The 21,598-nt window shown below is 33.4% G+C and overlaps 2 protein-coding genes across 2 annotated transcripts in view; both read left to right on the forward strand.

Moving 5' to 3' along the window:
• Positions 1–16,217, forward strand: part of LOC134236618 (uncharacterized) — a 42,737-nt gene extending 26,520 nt beyond the window's left edge. The window contains exons 7-12 of the mRNA XM_062718793.1: positions 3,836–3,999; positions 8,034–8,157; positions 8,446–8,606; positions 8,888–9,215; positions 11,982–12,284; positions 14,084–16,217. Of these exons, the coding sequence (XP_062574777.1) occupies positions 3,836–3,999; positions 8,034–8,157; positions 8,446–8,606; positions 8,888–9,215; positions 11,982–12,284; positions 14,084–14,391 (1,388 nt within the window). The 3' untranslated portion in view covers positions 14,392–16,217. The remainder of the gene's footprint in view (positions 1–3,835; positions 4,000–8,033; positions 8,158–8,445; positions 8,607–8,887; positions 9,216–11,981; positions 12,285–14,083) is intronic.
• Positions 16,218–18,827: 2,610 nt separating this feature from the next.
• Positions 18,828–19,878, forward strand: LOC134236619 (uncharacterized). Its single transcript, XM_062718794.1, has 2 exons — positions 18,828–19,164; positions 19,506–19,878. The coding sequence occupies exons 1-2, from the start codon at positions 18,867–18,869 to the stop codon at positions 19,652–19,654; spliced, it is 447 nt and encodes a 148-aa protein (XP_062574778.1). The 5' UTR covers positions 18,828–18,866; the 3' UTR covers positions 19,655–19,878.
• The last annotated feature ends 1,720 nt before the right edge of the window (positions 19,879–21,598 follow it).

Consider the following 21,598-nt stretch of genomic DNA (forward strand, 5'->3'; position numbering starts at 1 on the left):
GATTTGCATGAAACTTTACTCTTCAAGTTTACAAACACTGTCAGTTATCATAAGTGGGGTGTAGAGTGAAATTAAGGTTTTTTGTTTTGAAGATTTCCTGTTTACTTGAGACATCTTGAAGAAAGAAAAGCTATATAATGTCAAATTGATTCAGAAATGACATTTGTAAATCATTTAAATAATATTAAACATGTACATGTTTTATAAAAAAATATATCAATTAATGTTATTAAATGTTTCTGCATTTGATATCTGGAGCTTTATTATTTTAATTGATTTTTTTTTTCAATAAGGTTAATTTAAGATGACGACCAACAAAAGTCTCTTCTAGTTACCGGTAGCTGCTTTTAAGGAAGTTTGATCATTTATTTTTAAAAATCCATAAAATTCTGAGAACAGTTTTTGATGGAGGTTTTCTTTTCTTATTTGAAGGACATACACAATGTACCTAATAATGTATATTTCCCTCTGATAATTTTCTAATTAAGATATCCCTAATTTTAAGACATAGACATGATAGAAAACTTAAATATCAGATGTTCTTATAGACAGAAAAATCAGCACACATTATCAGGAGTTTTGAACAGCACTATCAACATGATCAAATGATGAAAATCCTTTAAGTTGTATTTTTGAAGAAAATTAACAAAAATAAATGTGTAGATGGTATATTTTTAGTGGATATTTAATTCAGAGCAGAAATGTATAACAATATATGTATAACCATGCATCATGTAAGGATGCAAGGTCCTTTAATTGTTGGAATTCTTTAACCCCTTCCATGGCAAAGATTTTAAGCATTTCTAGACAAATTGATAATAAGATTTGAATGCATTTTTTGAGTATTACTTGTAATTTTTGCATATACAAATGCATATATATTCTGAAAGCAGGGATTGGTTAGTTTTTAAAAATGATTATAAAAATATAATTTCAGTTGCCATGGCAACGAAATACACCATGATCATGCTGGAATTTTCATTTATTCAAGAATGAGTTTCATTCCTTTTTTTTCTTAATTAAATATATCAAAAAATATTTTATTGTTGTGTTGAAAATTATAAGCATGTTGTACATTTTTTACCAAACAATTGAAAGTATTTTGGGGTAATGGTGTTGGGGTTGGGAGGTAATCACTAGAATTCAGCATTTTTACATAGAACGTGCTACCCCTGCATTGATTTCGATAATGGCAAAATCGCTCAAATTGTGTGCAAAGTTTAACTCAAGCTAGCAGAAAACTGGTACAATTAAGCACAACCAGCATATTATTTGATTGTAATTATTTTCTCTTTCCAACGGTGCAAGATTTATTCTGATATTTGCAGTATTAATGAAGCTATTAATGGTTTTTCACACTATACTCGTTTTTCAAGTCAGAGGCGTAGAAATGCGTATATGCCATGTAAGGGGTTAATAAATTAAACAGGGAATTCAAAATTAAAGTTCAAAACTATGTTGCATATGTCGTATAAAAAATAGTAGAGCAGATAAGAAAATCAAGATGTTTTTCTTCTTTTTAAAATATCAAAGGAGGTGTTGAATTTCAAACAAAGATTTTCACAAAATTATCAAGAAATGCCAGAATAAAAAGCAAATAAGTGTAAGTTAAGATAGGTTTTGAAGTTGAAGTATTACCAATTTGTGAGAAACATTCAGTAAATGACATCACTTCTGATAGCCTGAAATCAAAGATTGCTTTAGATCGGGCAGATCCGAGAGATTAACGGTTCCCCCCAGCTAGACTGTGTACAGCTCAGTCAGATTTCTTGGTTTGTGTTGGCAGAGCTTCAGGAATATTGTGATAATATTAGCTCGACATCAGGGGGAAAATTGCCACAGGTCGAAGAGGTATACATTAATGTTCTATATCGGGCGCAGTTTTATACGTAAAAACAGATCTTGATTTAGGATGGATCGTGATCTCCAATAATTCTTTTTTTCAAAACAACATTTTCAATCCTGTAGACTTCAGTTTTAATAACTCGCAAGGGGAACAACTCTGCAAGCAAACTTTATTTTATCCATTTTTACCATTGCGTTATAAGATTTGCATTTAGTTATGATTTGTTAAGAAAATCATAAACTGGCCCTTCTTTATAGATAAAAAATTCACAGTGCAATATTGTGCAGGTTGTTTGAGCGTCAAAATTCTTGGGAAATATAGTTCTAATAGTTTGTAAAATTTAGGTACAAGAAAGATTTTTCAATACCCCAGGACTCTTAAAGGAATTTTTTAAACAGGTTGATTATCTGGAAGATGAGAGATGCCAGTGTAGACTGGTTGCATTGAAAATTCTGCCTTTTTTGATGGAGCATTGATAAGAGTTACATCCCTTGTCTATACCTATTATTTAGAGATTAGGGAAAAATTTTGAAGGCAGTATGTTAATTATGTTCATACAATAAAACTCGTTTAGTACGAACACGGATAATGCAAATTCACGGATATATTGAAGTTATTGTGGATCCCCAGGTATATAAATTTAACAAATTCTTTATTATGGATATAATGAATTACGGATATACCCGGTAGTGAAATATTTTCATATGTCCCAGTGACTTTGTTTTAACCAAGTTTTACTGTATTATGATGATTGATGAAGAATGTGAAATATTTGATAGAAAGAAATCTCAAATCTCTCTGAAAATTTGATGTGTTTTAGCATTATCTTTTGGAAAGATTATAGGCTTAAAGAAAAATTAAAATAAGATTTCCTTGAAGAGATCGAGTGTCACTGTTTTGACAAGACTAAGCAAAATTAATAATTCACAATTTCTGAAAGTTTTTCTTTCAATCTTAACAGAATAACATCTAGAGAAGTCGACATGTGTATGCCATTGTATGGCTTCCTTGTAATATTGTGACTAATTCATAGAACTTGGTTTCTATTTCAGTATTTTCCAATTACAGAAGGACTTGAGGGAAAAGAATGTGACTGCACGCTACTTGGCTTTTTTAAGTTCTTAATAAGGAGTGAAAGAAAACAGCAAACGGGGATGTGAAACATATTCCAGCCATTCTGAATGTGAACAACGGATTTATTTTGTGTTTGTGTTTGACATTGAACTCTCACATTTATCATCATGTCACCTTGTGAACTCTTGACCTTTTTACTGGTGGGCAGTGTTTGTCTTTCATCTTTAGTTGATGGTCAAAAGAAAAACAAACGTAAGTGTACTATATGATTTACTTTAAGAAAGCAACCTTTTTATATCTGCAGACGACAGGTTCCTCAAATATATGTTTTGTATTTCTTGGTATTATATAAAAAATATGCATATTTGTCATTCTCTTGTGATTTCTTAATGGTTTTCAAAACGTTTCTACAATATAGGTTTTACACCAAAATTTATGATTTAGAGAGATTTTCAGAAGATTGCCATAAGGGTTTTATAAATAATATGACCCTGTGATATCTTGTCCAGGAATTACTTTAAACTAGTTATTTGTTGAAACTTTTTTAAGATTAATTACTTGAAAATGACAAATTGTTGGTGAAAAAATTATATATTTTTGAGGAACATGTCATCTGACCATAAGAAAAGAAACCTTGTTACATCTGCAAACTGAAAACCCTGCATATGACCTAAAAAGAATTCAAGCAAATTCAAATTTCAGATTCTGTTTGTTAAGAAGGCATGAAAGCAATTTATGAAATAATAGGATTATGTTGCAGTGATTTATAATTATCATACTGGCCAAGGGCAGTCCTTTCCACTCTCTTATTAAAACATAAAACAGTAATTCATAATTATCATATTAAGACAAGGCAAATTTTTTGATGGGGTAATTTGTAAGTCTTTTTTTACCATGTTACCTTTTCTTTAACAGCCCCGAGATGGAAACCCAAGTCACGACCATTTAATGGAGACAACATCATCGCTAAGTCATCAGGGAGTGATATCAAACTTAGCTGTCCAGCATACGGGTACCCAAAACCAAAAATAACCTGGTACAAAGAAGAGAACTTGTTTGATGCCAGTCAGAGACCAAAGGTACTCATTTTAATATTACACTGACCTGTTACCAATACCAGGAGAGTTCATGAAGAATGAAGGATCTACTGTACACAGGGTTATTTTTCCTCATTTTATTTTCACCCTTTCACACTTGCAGACAATTTTGGCCCGTTTTAAATTCGCCCAGTCATACTTTTGTTTAAGAAATTATACTGTATTCTTTGAATTCATCCCTTTTTAAATTCACCCAAATAAGAGTATGGCGAAAGGGGCGAAAATAAAGCAGGATGAAATTTTCCATGTATACAGTATTTCGATAACCCTAGATAGAGATTATTATGTCAGGTCGAAAATTCTCTTCGAATTGTTATCATAATGGGTATTACATTCTTTGTGCACGTTATTTAATATGTATTTAACTAGGGCTGTATACCCGAAATACGGAACAATTAATTCGGGTCGTGTTCCGTTTTTCCGGAATTCGGTTCGGTTCCGATTTGTATAATAGAGTAGATTTTACTATAAAAATGGCGTCAAAAATGAGACATTTTTAGTACTTTGTCATTATAAGGTGATTTAAATAATTTGGTACAATTGTTGTCCAGTCAGGAGGCTACTTTAAACTAGTTATAATGTTGCTATTTCTAAGATTAAATGAAAATATTCTTTTTATTGTTGAAAATAATACAAATCATGAGCTTTTCTTCCATTACCTACCCGACCCGAGAAACCCGAAACCGAACCTTAAAAAATCAGAACCGACCCGACCCGAAAAATTTTGGAACCGTGACAGCCCTATATTTAACATAAAAGAATTAAATTATCATTGCATTTGTCATTTAATATTAAATTAAGGATTCACAAAGAATTATACATGCACAATTCTTCAGTACACTGAACTTAAGCAAGTACACACATTATGTTTTAGCTCACTTTATATTCACATTTAAGTATACTTGAACAGCTGTAAGGAGTTTTCTAACAGACCTAAAATATCCCTGTACAGAATTGAACTCTCGATGGTTACTAAGTAAAGATCCCTGGTACAAAAGATCCTGAAAAAAAAAAGTTGCCCTCACCAACTTGTGTACATTCATCTTGTTTATCCTAGGGTGATATTTAAATTCAGCAAGCTTTATAAATCTTGAGTGATTTAATTGTTGCATTTCTTGTTTTATCAACTACAACAACAAAATTTAGTAAATTTAGTTTAAACTTAATATGGCAAATGCAAAATTATTGCTGACTTCATGACTTAAGTACGGTGAATTTTTAAGGCATAAATAAAAAAAAATCCCATTATAGAGAATTTATGTATTACTAAAGAGAATTCGGTAACACATATGCTTTGACGTAGCTATTCCATCAACAACTTGAACTAGGAAGAAATGGAGAATAATTTGCCTGTAATTCAGAACATTTTATGACAAATATGAGGGTTGTCACGTAAAATCGTGGACAAGTTGTCTAGTGTAAAAAATAAACATCACAGCATTCTGAAATTTTCACTATTATTAAGTACATATTTTAGTAATATACACAGCAAGTTTCAGATAAATATATGCATAAATAAACAAATTATGTGATTTTATGCCATGTATTGTATCACCTTAAGGCGCATGGATTATAATGCAAAGTGTCTAAAACAGCTTCACGTTTTATCTTTGCTGAAAATGAAGTTGGATGAGTCCGACTTAAATTTAGGAATTTCATTGATACACATTCTTTAGTCTCCATAAACAGTTGAAGAACCAGTTGGCACCCTCATGCGATCTTCTGAAGATTTATCAGAAAGTTACGGACAATATTCTCACCATCATTCATTAATAGAAAATCTCATATCGGCGGTCTACTGTGACAGCGTCTTTTGCTATTACATTAGGAGTTTGTCCGTATGTTTTGTACTCCCCAGGGAGTCGATCACATAAGACTTCGCTAAGAAAACTCCTATTTCATTTGTATACTTAAGATATGGTGATATTTTTATAATCTTTTTTTCTTCTATGGTCATTTCAAATCTCTAAAGGTGTCATTACAACATCGAATTAAAACGGAACTGCTCTCCGGTGCGCCGCAACGTCATAAAACGTCGCCATTTTTTGTGTGTTGTGTTTACCACTTTCCCATTTCGAATGCTCGAGAAACTGCCAAAAATTAACCAAATGCCTTAAAATTTTTTTACAAAGACTACACAATTGATTGTGGAATTGAATTAGGATAATTTTAATCCAGATCTTATGTATTTAAAACTTTTATTTTGAATTCAGACTTGTGTATTCTTTAATAAAACCTTGGTTTTCTGTCCGTGCGCTGTAGGACAATACCCCGTGCACATTCAAGCATAATAAAATCTTTATTTTTGCCTATATTTTATCAAAAAAATTATCATACTGAAATTTTCAGCTTAGTGCGCCCTTTACTTTTTGAGAAAAACGTTTTGTCCAAGATTTTACGGGACAACCCTCGTACCAAACTATTAAATGCACTTTGAAAATTGCATTTCAACTTCCAAGAGAGGTGTTTAGCTGAAAATTCCTGGAATCTTTAATATTACTAACCACCTAATTTCCTCAGCTTTTTTTTTTCTCTGGTGAAATAAACATCTCATGACTAAGTAATTCCTTTTATTTATATTACCCAACAGATCCAAGACTTAGAGTCTTTGAAGACATAGATGAGAGAGCTCATCTCTTGGCATTGATTAAATAACTGCAGGGGAGGTGTTAGTGTTTTGCATTCAAATCCTCATTGGCATTGATTAAATGACATCTGGGGAGGTGTTAGTATTTCACATACTAATCCTGCATTGTTCTTAAAAAGTTATCACCTGGAGTATGTGGGAGTGCAAGTTTAAGATGTAAAAAAAAAAAAAAAACACAGTGCAAAATAAAAATAAAAAAAGAATTTAAAGAGTGAAGTTTAATGTTGTTACTGATGAAATGTTGCATTATAAACTCCTTCAAATGATTTCTGGGTGCACCTGCAGAATATAAATGATTTTAAATTGATCTGCCTTCAAGATTACATTCAACTTTATTTTTCATGCATCATGTGAAGTTTAAAGTTATGTAACAGCTTATTTTCATATAACTTCTGGAACAAATTTCTTTGATCATGTTGATATAGAAGATATAGTCTTGCAATCCTCAAGCTGATTGAAGACTGCTAATTCCAACAAGCCTGTGAGGTATGTTGAAAACTAAGTAGTATAAATTCTAAATTGTTCAAATCATGGAACACAAGGGTAGGGTTGGGCCACCGTGAGATGGGAATCCAATTTTGCCTTGAAACATATAGGAAAGATCTTTAAAAAGCTTGTCAAGAACCCCTTGGTTAGAGATTAAGCTGAAAGAAATGTGGAAGCACCTTGATTTAGTGTAGATTCTAAATTATTCAAAACATGACCTCCAGAGGTAGGTTGGGCCCACAGTAAGTATGACAAGGAAGAAAATCTGGTAAAGAACAGTTGGGCCAAAGTTAATCAGGTGAGCATTGTGGCCCATGGACTGGACCTCTTGTTGATATGACCAAGAGATCTTTAGTTTGGAATTTGATTAAGCTATTAATTCCTCAGTTTGTGTTTTTTATGCCTCCCTTCGAAGAAGGAAGAGCATATTGCTTTGCTGCTGTCTGTCGGTCGGTCTGTACCATTTTGGACAGAGTAAATGCCCCTTGGACTTAGAAAATTTCAAATTATTTGCAGTTTCCATTCATTTTCTTTGCAGAGGTTGCACATATTGGAATGAATTCTGGTATACAGATTTATCATAAGAATATCTAGGTCAAGTTCTGTTTTGGGTACAATTGGGCCATTTCGGACAGAGTTATTCCCCTTCAACTTAGAAAAATTCCAATTATTTGGGGGGGGGCATAAGTGTTTTACAAACATCTCTTAATTGTTTTAACCTGTATTATTACATGAAATGACATGCAGTAGCTTATAAAGTTTAAAAAACTGTTTTTTGTTTTTCATTTGGGAGGGGTGAATTTTATTCATACACAATGCATTATCTTTAACAAATATTGTACACATTACAGTATTGTTCAATATTCATGATGTATAATTTCAGACAAGGGCCAGGCACTTTGCCTTGAGTCTTAATGATGTACAGACATCAGACAGTGGGAAATACAAATGTGTGGTCCAAAATTCACTAGGCAGCCTAGAATTTACATTCATTGTAGATGTTATACGTAAGTAAATATTTATTTTCATTCAATTTATTAAGAAATACTTGTCCATAACAGAAAACAAATCAAAAGAATATCAAGAAGACTTGGAATTTTCTTCCATCTCTGAGGATTTTGAAAGTCACTGTTTATTCTGCTCCTGCCTGATGTTCCAAATGATCTGTTGACCTTCATTGTTATTCTTTATCTCCATATTTTAATTCAACAATAAAATCAGATTTCTGTGAACCTCAAACTTTGAAATTTTGACATCTATACAACTTTACAGTTCTCCATTGTTTTTACAATTAGGAACCTCATGGCCACTAGAGTTAGAGGAGCCGCAGAATGCCACGGTAATGGAGGGAGAGAGGGTGGTGTTCCGATGCCGTGCCTTGAATGACCCAGACGCCACCACCCAGTGGATAAAGAGGGACACTGACGTTGGGGACGCAGGTGGTTCCAATAAAGATGTAAGTGTGCACCACATTTTTCCAACCAATAAAATAATTCAGATCCAAAAGGATAAAATTTATGCATTACTTGTGTGTGACAAATAGGTTTCAGATTTTAATCAGGTCATAATATCTGTATACTTTTTGAGTAAGTCATATTTTCCAATTTGTGGCATCCGTACATTAGTAAAAGAAATTTTGAGGGGATGTAAAACAACCAACCAATGAACATGTACTAGTAATGTCCGTTACTAAAAGTGTGACTTAATTTAGAAATAATTTTATATGTGTTGTTTCAGTTTCTTCCAAGTAATGGACCAGAAATAGTCATAGAGAACGCAAGACCAGTAGATGCAGGAAAATACACTTGTATGGTGGGCAATTATATCGGAATAAAGTCAGTTGATGTGTGGTTAACAGTGAGACAAACCACCACCACGACAACGACGACAACCACCACGAAACCACCTACCACCACCACCACTACAACCACCACTACCACTCAAACCACCACCACCACCACTGAAAGACCAACCACTACCACCACAACCATGGCACCGCTACCAACTACCACTGTGAAAACATTCCCTTACCAACCAGACACTACGGACGATGAAGATCTGGAGGGTAATGTATTGTTCACTTTGATTCTGTTAAGGATACACCAAAGGTTTCCAAAGGGCAAAATTTAATTTGCTTGTAATTCTTTCATTATCAAAGATAACATATTAAAAGTATATATCATTTGAAAGCTTGTTAAATGTACTATTTAATGATTCTAATATAAACTTTCATTTTTATCTTATTAACAAATTATTGATATTTTAACGTAGATATTAGTGCATTTATATTTTATAAATCAACTTTTTTGTATTCCACCTTTCAAAGTCAAAATTTTGCCTCAATGTAGATTAAAGATTGAACTTTAAAACTGTATCTCAGATTTTTGATAAATCTTCTTATTCAAAAGTTACATCCATTTGTCTTTCAATGTTACTGATTTATTAGCCAAATTCTACATTTCCCCCAATAAATCGAGAACTGAGCAAGATATAAAAAATCTGAGATATGGTTTTGTGAACACACATTTGAGACACATTCTGGCCAGTTTTCAGAGAAATTGGTCAATAAATGAGGGAGCTGAATCCTTTGAAATAATACCATCAATTGTCTGATCTTACCTTACAGTAGAGGGCAAAAACCCATTACACAACAAAGTCTGCCAAAACTAGAAATATATGACACCTTGGAGATTCAGCTTTGGATACCTGTCACTTATCCATATTCCCTATGCATATTCACAAGAATGGGATGTTCTGTTCTTTATTAAGGTGCTTTTAATGAAGTAAAATAGGTTCAATTCTGAATCAGAAAGATTTCCCGGCAAAATGGCAAAAGCTAAGCCCCACCTCCTATTTCACGACCTGTGACCTGTTAGATCTCCTTCCCTAAATTTAGAGTCCCTGTAGTTTAATTACTGATAACCATTGTGTGGCTAGTGAAGAATTCCCCAAGTGGTCACAGTGATTTATTGCTCCTTTCAGAAGCAGGCAGTTACAGACCAAATCAGAAGCTTCAATAATGGCACATTCACATGTGTTAGTGTTTATATTTGATTATTGTTAAATAATTAGAAAACCATTTAATAATCAGGAAGAATTTTTCATGCATCATAAAGCAGTCATTAGCATTGTTTTCTTAGCCAAAAATCTCAAAATTGTCAAAAATCTTGAAAAAAGCCTTTGATGTATCCTTAATTGCAAGATGTTCTTAAAGTAGTGTAAGATACATGACATTCTTCTAGCTTGGGCTAGTGGGTTAACCCCTTAGCTCAATTACATGGCATCCTGCTAGCTTGGGCTAGTAGGTTAACCTTTTAGCTTAATTGGTAGAGTACTGGACTGGCAAGCCAGAGCCACTGGATCAATCCCCAGCAGAGGCACAAAATTGTCTCTGTTTACATTTGGCGCTCACTTTGGGACCCAGGTTTTCTTTGACAGATGAGAGTGATTGACCATAAAACTTCACCTCAGAAGTGTCAGCACTCCTTTTTAGCTCACCTGAGCCGAAGGCTCAAGTGAGCTTTTCTGATCACATTTTGTCCGTTGTCCGTCCGTCCGTCCATCTAGCTGTCCGTCTGTCTGTAAACTTTTCACATTTTCGACTTCTTCTCAATAACCACTGGACCAATTTTGACCAAACTTGGTACAAAGCATCCTTGGGTGAAGGGGAATTTAAATTGATAAAATAAAGGGCCAAGTCCTCTCACAAGGGGAGATAATCAAGAAAAGACAAATACAGGATTGGGTCATTAAAAAATCTTCTTCTCAAGAACCACTGGGTCAGAAAAGCTGAAACTTATGTGGAAGCATCCTAGGGTAGTGTAGATTTTAAATTGTTCAAATCATGACCCCTGGGGGAAGGATGGGGCCACAATGGGGAATCAAAGTTTTACATAGAAATATAAAGGAAAAATCTTTGAAAATCTTCTTCTCAAGAACCACTGTTCCAGAAAAGCTGAAACTGAATAAGAAATAAAGGGTGGGGCCACAATGGGGAATCAAAGTTTTACATAGAAATATATAGGAAAAATCTTTGAAAATCTTCTTGTCAAGAACCACTGGGCCAGAAAAGAAACTTAAGTGGAACTGAAACTGAATTGGAAGCATCACTGGTATAGTGTAGATTCTAAATTGTTCAAATCATCATGACGGGGCCACAATGGGGAATCAAAGTTTTACATAGAAATATATAGGAAAAATCTTTGAAAATCTTCTTCTCAAGAACCACTGGGCCAGAAAAGCTGAAACTTATGGAAGGGAAGATTCTAAATTGTTTTGACCCCCGGGGGAAGGGCGGGGCCACAATGGGGAATCAAAGTTTTACAAATATATAGGAAAAATCTCTGAAAATCTTCTCAAGAACCACTGGGCCAGAAAAGCTGAAACTTATGTGGAAGCATCTTGGTATAGTGTAGATTCTAAATTGTTCAAATCATGATCCCCGGGGGAAGGGTGGGGCCACAATGGGGAATCAAAGTTTTATATCGAAATATATAGGAAAAATCTCTGAAAATCTTCTTCTCAAGAACCACTGGGCCAGAGAAGCTGAAACTATGTGCACATGGAAGGATCCTGGGGTAGTGTAGATTTCGAAATGTCTAAATTATGATCAGTTGGGTAGGGTCGGGATGCATTATGTATTACAAGGGGGAAATCTGGTAAAAAACAGAATGGCAAAACTGCTCAGGTGAGTGATGTGGCCCATGGGCCTCTTGTTTTAATTCTTGCTAAGTGCACTTCATATAATTTATTTAAATTTCATTTTTAATTCAATTTCTTAATGTGTTCTGAGTCCAGTGTCTGAGTAGACATGTTCTATCTTTTCTACAAGGAGGAAGTGGAAATGATATGGAAAAGGAGAAGAAGAAAAAGAAAAAGAAGAAGAAGAACAAAAAGAAGAAGAAGAAAAACAGGAAGAAGAAGAAGAAGGAACGGCAGAGGGAGCGAGAACGCAAGCAGCAACAGCGGGAAAAGAAACGCAAGGAGGAGCTAGATCGCATGAACAAAGAGGGGAAAATGGAGGATAATAGAGATAAAGGCAGCTTCCATGATGTCGACATGAACAAAGATTTCAATATGAATAAGGATTTCAACATAAACAATTTCAACAACCCTGACATCTTTAACAACCAAGGTCAGGCTTATTTGTTTGCTCTGGGAACTAATGTATACCGGGTTATTTTCGCCCTTTCATACTTGGAAACAATTTTGCCCTGTTTTATATTGGCCCAGTTAAAATTCTGTTTAATAAATCATGCTGTGTATTTTTAATTCGTCCCGTTTTAAAGTCGCCCACCTGTGAGTAGGGCGAAAGGGACGAAAATAATACTGGGAAGAAAATTTTCCTGTATACAGTATTATTATAAATGTTGACCTAAATAATATGTTTGATTTTGTCATCATTGGGGTGAATGCAGTTTTATACCCTCAGAAACCATTATATTGCTTTTACTTCATCGTTGGAAACCCACGGGTGATCTCATCTTTACTTATCACCCGTGGGCAAACTCGACGAAAATCGTCAAGGTAATTAAAAAATATGCATGGGTCATTCGATTGGCTGCATCACAGAGTCGCGATGCGAAACAACGAATCACAGTTCACCTTAGGTATGCATGTTCGGCATTGCCAAAAACATGAAAAACTCATTCCGTAGTTAACACAGCTGATAAATCCACTCACCGGTGCATTTTGCAGTTAGAAAGAGGTACTCCTTCATAATATCTGACGGATATTAATGTCAGTGACCTGTACGAATTGACTTTTATTGTTTTAAATCAAACTTCGCACGTTTTAACGATCGTCAAAATATTTACCATAAATAGCAAAGTAATAAATGTATTTTTCAAAATTGAAGAGTTCCAACTTTCTGATTGGTTGACTAAAAACAACAAATTAGCATATTTTTCGGCGATATTTCAGCTAGTTTGCCCATGGGTGATAAATAAAGACGAGATCACCCGTGGGTTTCCGACGATGCTTATACAGGTGACTCTCGATGGCTCGAACTTTGATCTCTCGAAGTTCTCGATCTCTCGAAGTGAACCTCTGGTCCCGTTTTTTTCCCTCTATATAACTAAGCAAATTTACTCCTGATCTCTATATCTTCGAAGTTCTCTATCTCTCGAACCAAAACCTGGGTCCCGTTACACATATTTCATTGAATTTTACTCTCTATCTCTCGAAGTTTTGATTGCGCGTGTATACACACCGATCAAGCATATATTTGAGCCTGGAACTTACCTGGAAAAACAGTGAACGCCTGGGGCTGGCATGGAGGTGTTAATTGGGTGTTTACATAGATGACACTACATCTGAGGGTCGTCGGTGTGTTAATATAATTAATTGATTATTACTGGTAAATTATAAACGATTTCACAACTTATTTTGACTTGAAACCGAGACGATAATAGACAATAAATTTATAGACGTTCGTTTCAACAAGTTCCAATAGACTAAGAACTTTTATTAGAGTCTACATAATCCCAGTATGGCAAATATTGCACAAGAGATTCCTTTCTCAAGGACTGAATACCGATTAAGAAAAATCTGGTGAACACTGGTGAAGGACCCGATCAAGTCGCGGAATAGCCAAACCGACAATTGCTATCCGGGTTTCATGTTATCATGAAATAAGAACAAATAAATATTGAAACTTCAGGAATTCGTTGTATTTATTCAAAATACGATCATTGTTGTTGATATCAAGCATTCAAATTTGGCAGCAAATGAAATCAATGTTTTTAAAACATTCTGTCAAAAATGATGAAACAACTTTTATAACATCTACAATATCCTCTGTATCCTCGCATTTTATTTCTGGTTTGAAACAAAAAATGATTGCACTGTAAGCAAATTAATGATATATTTATCAGCAAGTCCTACTCCACGACAACTATTTACTTTCTAATATTTCCCATTTTTTGGCTATAGGTGGGTTTGAGCCACCAATTTTCCCTTTCCTGTCTACAACTCCACCATCAGATGATGACGATATTTACTCAAACTCTGGTAACCCTGACAGCGACAGACTGCCCATCAACAGGGACACGTTTCAGGATTTCCCCGCGGGGACCCAGCAACACGCTGAGGAAGAGGAAGGAATGAGTGCGTGGACGATTTACATAATCGTGGGTCTCGTGGCAGGCGGGGTTCTACTGGTGGGGCTCGTGGCGATCGTGGTGGCTCTTTGTTGTAATCGAATCGAGGACCGCAACGGATACAAACACACCTCAGTGTGAGCAGGGATTGAGGCCCTCTGTGGGGACAATGACAAAATAATTTGTTATTTACATTTATAAATAACGACCTTCGTGTGCAACAAGATAGCAAATTGTGAGATGGTTTTTACTCAGCTTAACAGTGAAGAGACACTGAAATGGAGGGCAGCATTAAATCTTGAAGATAAATTGATACTATTTGGTTGCTATGTCCTTTAAAACTGAATAAAAAAGTTTTTTTTTGTGAATATGAATAAAAACTTTGAAAAGATGTTTATAGTATGAACACTGCCACAACGAAACACTTTTTCAACCAACATGTATGTATAATTTACTATGTAATGCATCATTTTGATTGTCAGATTTAGTATTTATATGTGTTTTTGAAAAGGTCATTGTTCATTTTTTTGTCTTTTATTGTATAATTTACTTGGTGCATGTTTACAGTCTGGTCAGTGTGCAATAATGGGTTGATATTATTAATTTCTTGTCTTGAAGCAGTTCTGTTTTATTATTGTAGTATCATATATATGTTTCATATGTTTCTTTACATTGGGTAGCATTACTCACAATGAACTAGTATGAATGTTAAATCTAATATTGTATATATTTTCTGCCCTTTTTAGATGGACTTTCCTCTATCGAGTTGATAGTATTGAATTTTTTTTTCATTCTTATAAACACATTTTATGTAAAATGTTTTTTTTAATCATAAGTCACTGGTATACATGTACCAACATTATATGTGTGTTTTATACATTTGACCAGTTATGGTATAACTTATTGGTGCTATGTATTATGTCATTTATAAATATGCAGGCAATTGCTTTAAATTTGAGTATTTTTCTTTGTAATACTCCTGCGAGTGTTTTTTTTTAAAATTATCTTTGTCTCAAGGTTAAGTCTTATACCCCTCAAAGTACTAGCTCAAAAAATCGGGCCCCATTTGTATGAAAATTCAAATTAAGTTTGTCTTGAAACATATTTTCATATCTGTCTCTTAATATAATATTTTTGTGCATATAAACTATATATAACCCTCATTTTAACATGCAGTACATGTAAGTTAGAATACTCATTATACATGTATTGTACATATACATGTACACCCATCATAGATGTAATATTGGGATTTGATCCTTTAGAAAGCCAATATTTTTCATCTACATAACAAAGAGGTTGGTCAATTTTTTTTATCTTTACAGGGAAAATGTATGGCAAACTGGGTTTATTGTGCTTGTTTATCACAATATATACCCATAATCATCAAGAAATTACAGATTCTAAATTTCATTTTTACCATTCAAAGTATAAACAAGTCTACAATGACCATTTATTAAACATCTTATATGGATATGCCTCTCCTTGTTACTATCAGACAATTTTTCTGTAAGGAATATTTTAACACAGATGAAACAAAATCAAATATCAGTAAAATTAATTTATCATGTGTAAAGGTACAAAATTTTAATTCAAAGCATTATTGAAGTTGAAAATTTTTATAGAAAAAACTGAGTTATCTCAGTTTACAGGGACCTTTTGTCCTTGAGAATATTAAATATGAAAATAAAAGAGAAAATCTGTGAACTAAAGAGATGTATCAGATGTAGTTTGAATAGTTCAGAAATCCGCTGTTGCCTTATGAGATTTTACAAACATTTGATATTAAAATATATAATTATACTCACTTTAATCACTTGTATCGGGTCAAAAAAGTTTTACTGTGGCATTAGTGTGTTCAGTATTCATGTTGAATATAGTACACTGTACTGTATTTATTTTATAGATCAGAAATGAGATCATCCTTTGTTAGTTCTTAATAACAATAAAGTATTCATTTATATGTAGCTATTATTTTTTCATTCATCCCTTTACTTGTGGAAGGCTAGCTAATAAATGGTACATGTGTAGACATTAATTCGAGAAAAGAAATTATATGACCAAAAGTTTGAAAACAAAGGATCATAGAAGACAACAGTGTACACATAACCATGAAGAATTCCATTCAAAAATGTTACTATTAGCTGTTTGTGCCAACAACCCTATTTTGAAATTCTAAGATTCCAGATTTTGTTTTAGTGAATAAAGTTTTAAAAATACCAAGAATTATTTAATATAAGGAGATGAGAGAACTTACCATGCAGGAAGCCCATAGCTTCAGATATTAACAAACCATATTCAAATTGTGAATTTAGTATTTTAGATTAAGTTTTCATTTTTGAATTTTATGAAATCCTGAAAAACATAGCTTTTCTGAGAAAAAAAATTCTAGGCAACTTTTGTTTAAAAATAATGTAGTATTCATGGGGTTCAAACTCTCACAATAAGAACCCTGAGTAGCATTTTCTGTCAACTAGCATGCTTACCACTGGGCTTCCCAAGTGCTGATGAATAGCAGCATTTTAATCATGCTTGTGATATGACCCTTAACTTAATGGACTTCAAGTTTTCTCAAAATGATGCGAATGTTATATCATAAAAGTATATTTTTAAGGTATTATGGGTCTTTGCTCCATAATTTTGGTAACCAAATATATATTTATACTTAAAGGATTTACTCTCCCCCCCCCCCCCAAAAAAAAAGAATGAGACCCACTCATATCGAAAAATAGTGCTACAGTGTGAGAAAATGACTTTTTGCCCTAAGTAGTGCATGTATACTGTTTCAAAGGCATATAATTACAATCTTAAGCTTGTGAAACTTTTGCAAATTGTAAAGATTTTACATAAAGTTATACTTTAATGAGAAAAGGAAAAAAAAAATGAGATTAAATTTTTCACCCTCATGTTTGTCAATTGTCAAGCTATAGGCTTTTGCTCGTCATGTTTACCCATCTCCTTTGAACCATGCATTAAATAATGGAAATGATGATCATACTGATAAATGTTTATCAAGATGAACATATGTTTAACTTCTTTATCTTCAATTCTTTTTACATTAGCAAAAGTTGAACTTTTTTAGTGTTTTTAGATGACCTTTTGCTATCTTGCTATCTGTTACTATCTGTTCTTGTCCATCAATGTGCGTCCTCCATCTTGTGTTTAAATTTAATCATTTTCAGCTTCTTCTATGAAACCACTGAACCAACTTAAACCAATTTTGGCATATGGCATCTATGGGTGAAGCAAGTATAAATTGTGAAATTCCTGGCCCCTGCCCCCTGGAGCCTTTGGGATGGGGCCAAAATATTCAAAATAAAGTTAAAAGTCTTTAACAATTTTCTTCTTTATTCCCTTTAAATGCAGCAGCCAAACTGTTGACATTGTTGTAATAAGCATTAAGCCCTGTTGCAACCACTATTGAAATATTGACAACTATTGAAATAATTATTTCAATAGTGGTTGAGAGAGTATTTCAATAACAAACATACATTGCATATTTGAACTTTTAAACTTCTGAACTTTGAAATAAAGTTTTCAATAGTGATTATTAAGACCACGGAACATTAACTGCCAAAATTGGAAATAAACAGCTTACGTCATTTCTATCTGTTACAATCAAACCATTCAGTGATAGACAATGAAATGGGCGGGTACAATTCGACGCGGACGTGGGGAAAAATCGGATTGAAATTGCAGATCGAAATTTATTTTCAATCCACCTGAGCTGTTTTCAAAGCAAAGAGTGAATGTATGATCTAAAAATCAACTAATTTCAACTCCCAAATACATATTGTTTCAAGTTCACATTAATTGAGTTTTAGCTTATAATTTTAAGAACGCGAAAGATCATAAAAGACAAAGATTATTTTTCAGGAGATATTTGATTCTAGAAGGGGGGGGGGTAAAAATTGTCGAGTCAGGTCATGGCTTAACATGACAATATATTTTATTTCTAGAATTATAAGAGTGCATGAGTTTTATACTTATTCTCACTGAAAACTGTTGGACAACTTTATTTAAAAATCGTTCAGCCCCCCCCCCCCCCCCCCCCAACACAAACATATACATATATTTGCCAAACAGAAATGAAATATTTTCCCTTAAATATTAAGTTATTTAAAACACTGACAAAGAAAATCAAACTGTAACAAAATTGAAAATATTAAATTTTGTCTTATGGGTCAATCAGTAATAATGTGCTTTCTAGCGTAACTGAGGTGGATTGAAAATGAATTTCGATCAGCAATTTCAATCCGATTTTTCCCCACGTCCGCGTCGAATTGTACCCGCCCATTTCATTGTCTATCACTGAATGTTTTGATTGTATTAGATAGAAATGACGTAACCTGTATATTTCCAATTTTGCCAGTTAATGTTCCGCGGTCTTAATAAATAGTAGTCGTATAATTATTTCAATAGTGGTCGTATTTCAATAGTGGTTGCAACCTATGTTTGTTATTGAAATACTCTCTCAACCACTATTGAAATAATTATTTCAAAAGTGGTTGTTATTCCTATAGTGGTTGCAACAAAGCCCTTTACCTAGTGAAATTAATGGCCTCAGGGTCAGGGGTTCTGTTCTAGAGAGGCGCTCTGTCGAATATATAGTGAAAATGCATTATATTTTAATAGATATTCTCCTCTGCTGCAGGGTATTAAGCAAACAAACTAAATGCATAGTTATGAAGCGCAAAATTGCCACCCCTGGAGACGCTGGAATATACACGTGTATGGTGGGGAATATAATGGGGCTGAAGTCAGTTAACGTATGGCTAAAAGTTAGATCCGCCACCACTATATCATCATCAACCACTGAAAACACCACCACCGCCCAAAAACCACCATCCAACACCAACACAACGGAACATCCAACTACCAGAGATACCCAGATACCATTCTCATTTTCAACAGGTATCCTAAAATATTTTGATGGTTATGTACTATTCACTATTATGGTTCTAGTAATATGTTTCTTATGTTTCTCTCGTCTTGCGTGTCAGTCTATAATGATATTAATATGCTTCAGCATTAGGTTTCTTATCTACTCCTCACATTTAATTTTTATTGTTATCTTAGGAATGAACAATTTCTTTTATTTTTGTATTTTAATTGTTGTGTAAATTACTACTAAGAACTGCACATGTGTTCATGTATACACATATATTTCAATTTATAACTGTAAACTTTACTCTACAATTATATCGTAACACGTTTAAGTATTTGAAAAAAGGACACTGTTTTCCTCCTTGCAGACAAGGACCCGAACAGCAGCAGACAAAGTCTCCTTAACACCAAGGCTGAAAATGTTCAACTGCAGAAAAAGACGGTGGACATTGTAGAAGAATTACTTAGCATACAAAAACAGAAATTGAAACTTTTGCAAAAATCACTTACATCCTAATCCAAACTGTATATTCATATCCTTCTATGACCATATTTTAATCTTTAATTTTTGTTGTTTTCATTATATAAACCTCGAATCTGTAGGTTGATAAATATTTTGACATTCAAAATTTACTAATTATGACTATAATATACCACAAAAGCTAGACTGTACTCCGTGCCATTTGATATACATGTAGCAAAAATTAATTAAACAACTATTCTTTACGAAAGCCCAGAAGGCTCATTTTGAGATTCGTCACAATGAGACTCAAAAAATACGAGATTTCGAAATTCGACCTTTTTCGAGATTCAAGATCCAAATTAACCAATCAAAAGGCAGGTTCAACTTTGATTACTCCCCTTTATTATGTTTTACTATCAAGAAATAGTTGAATATATTCATATCAAATGGGTTATTTGCTTAAATGATAATATATATATATATATATATGTATTAAAATATATAAAAATATAATTTTATATACATTTTAGAAAATATATATAAATTCTTATTTTTCCTCATTAAACAAAACAAGGGGAGTAATTGAATCTCAAACCGCCTTTTGATTGGTTATTTTGGATCTTGAATCTCGGAACTCGAATTTCGAATCTCGAAATTCGAATCTCGTATTTCGAATCTCGAATGTGCCTTCTGGGCTTTTGTAATTCTTTTTTATAGTTTAAAGTATGTTAGTATATAAATATTAGAAATACTGTTGCTGCTGTTGCAGAAAAAATACATGTACATAAGTTGCAGTGGGTTATGTTGTTTTTGCAGTTACTGCAACGTTAATTACCGTTCTAATAAAGACATTTTACTGTTTATATTTATGTCAGTATAAACAATCATGCATGTGGAATTATTGAAATACAAACATCAATATCTGGTATTTGATTCGTTTTGCATGACAGTTAACACTGAACATACATTCTATTGGTATTACTAATTTCATTTTCATAACAATGTTCTCACAAGAGGGGTAATCACGCCCTGTCTTCACTTTTATCTAAAATAAAAACATTTTGTCTTTGTACGTCTATTGATTGATTGTATGTATGTTGTTTAACGTCCCTCTCGAGTATATTTCACTCATATGGAGACGCCACCACATATTAAACCCCTCTGTGACGTCCTCATAACTTGGTCGGAAAATATGATTTAAAAAAAGGCTAGAAAATCCCGAGACTTTGGAAATAATGTGTTCCTTGACATGAGGTCAAGTTTTTTGAAAGGTTTTCTTTGACAAAGCTTCCCTTTTGCCTAAATTAACCTTTTATCTATGATTTTTTTTCAAGTTTTCCTTATTTCAAATTACAAGAAAGCAGGAGACATAAGGAAGCACTCTTAATTTGTTTCAATCTTTAATACCAACTCAGGAGCAGAACAAAACATTTGTATTCAGAAAAAAGTTTATTCGTAGATATTGTGAGATTCATATTCTATATCATGTCACTTTTTCAACGTTTGCTGATATTTGTACTGATGAGTAACGTTTGTCTTGCTGCAGTAGAGGGTGATCAAAATATAATGAAATGTAAGTAATGTGAAATGTTTGAAAGTGGAATTTTTTCGTGCAGGTGCACTTCAAAGTGTTTGCCTAAATTGCGCATAAAATTTTATTTTAGTTTTGTATTAGACAGTTTGTTTAAAATTTAATTAAATTTAAACAGCCAAATGTTATGTTTTATCAATGAAAACCATAAATCCATGGTTTTACGTCGAATATATCGTATTTAACTTAAACTTCGGGTTTGGTCCACCATTTATTTACTGGTGAAATTTTCGCTCCATTTTATTTTTACCACTTTCGCCCCTCTCATAGGGGGAAGAATTTCAAACGAAGGGAATTAAAAAGCACTATATCATTTGTTACACAAAACTGTTTGGCGAATTTTAAACGGGACAAAATTCTTTACAAGTATGAAAGGGCGAAAATAACCATGAATACAGTACTTTTTG

The sequence above is a fragment of the Saccostrea cucullata genome, unplaced genomic scaffold (assembly GCF_032062105.1).
Source record: "Saccostrea cucullata isolate Sc308-1 unplaced genomic scaffold, CSIRO_AGI_Scuc_v1 ctg1450, whole genome shotgun sequence".
In the NCBI taxonomy this organism is placed as follows: Eukaryota; Metazoa; Mollusca; class Bivalvia; order Ostreida; family Ostreidae; genus Saccostrea; species Saccostrea cuccullata.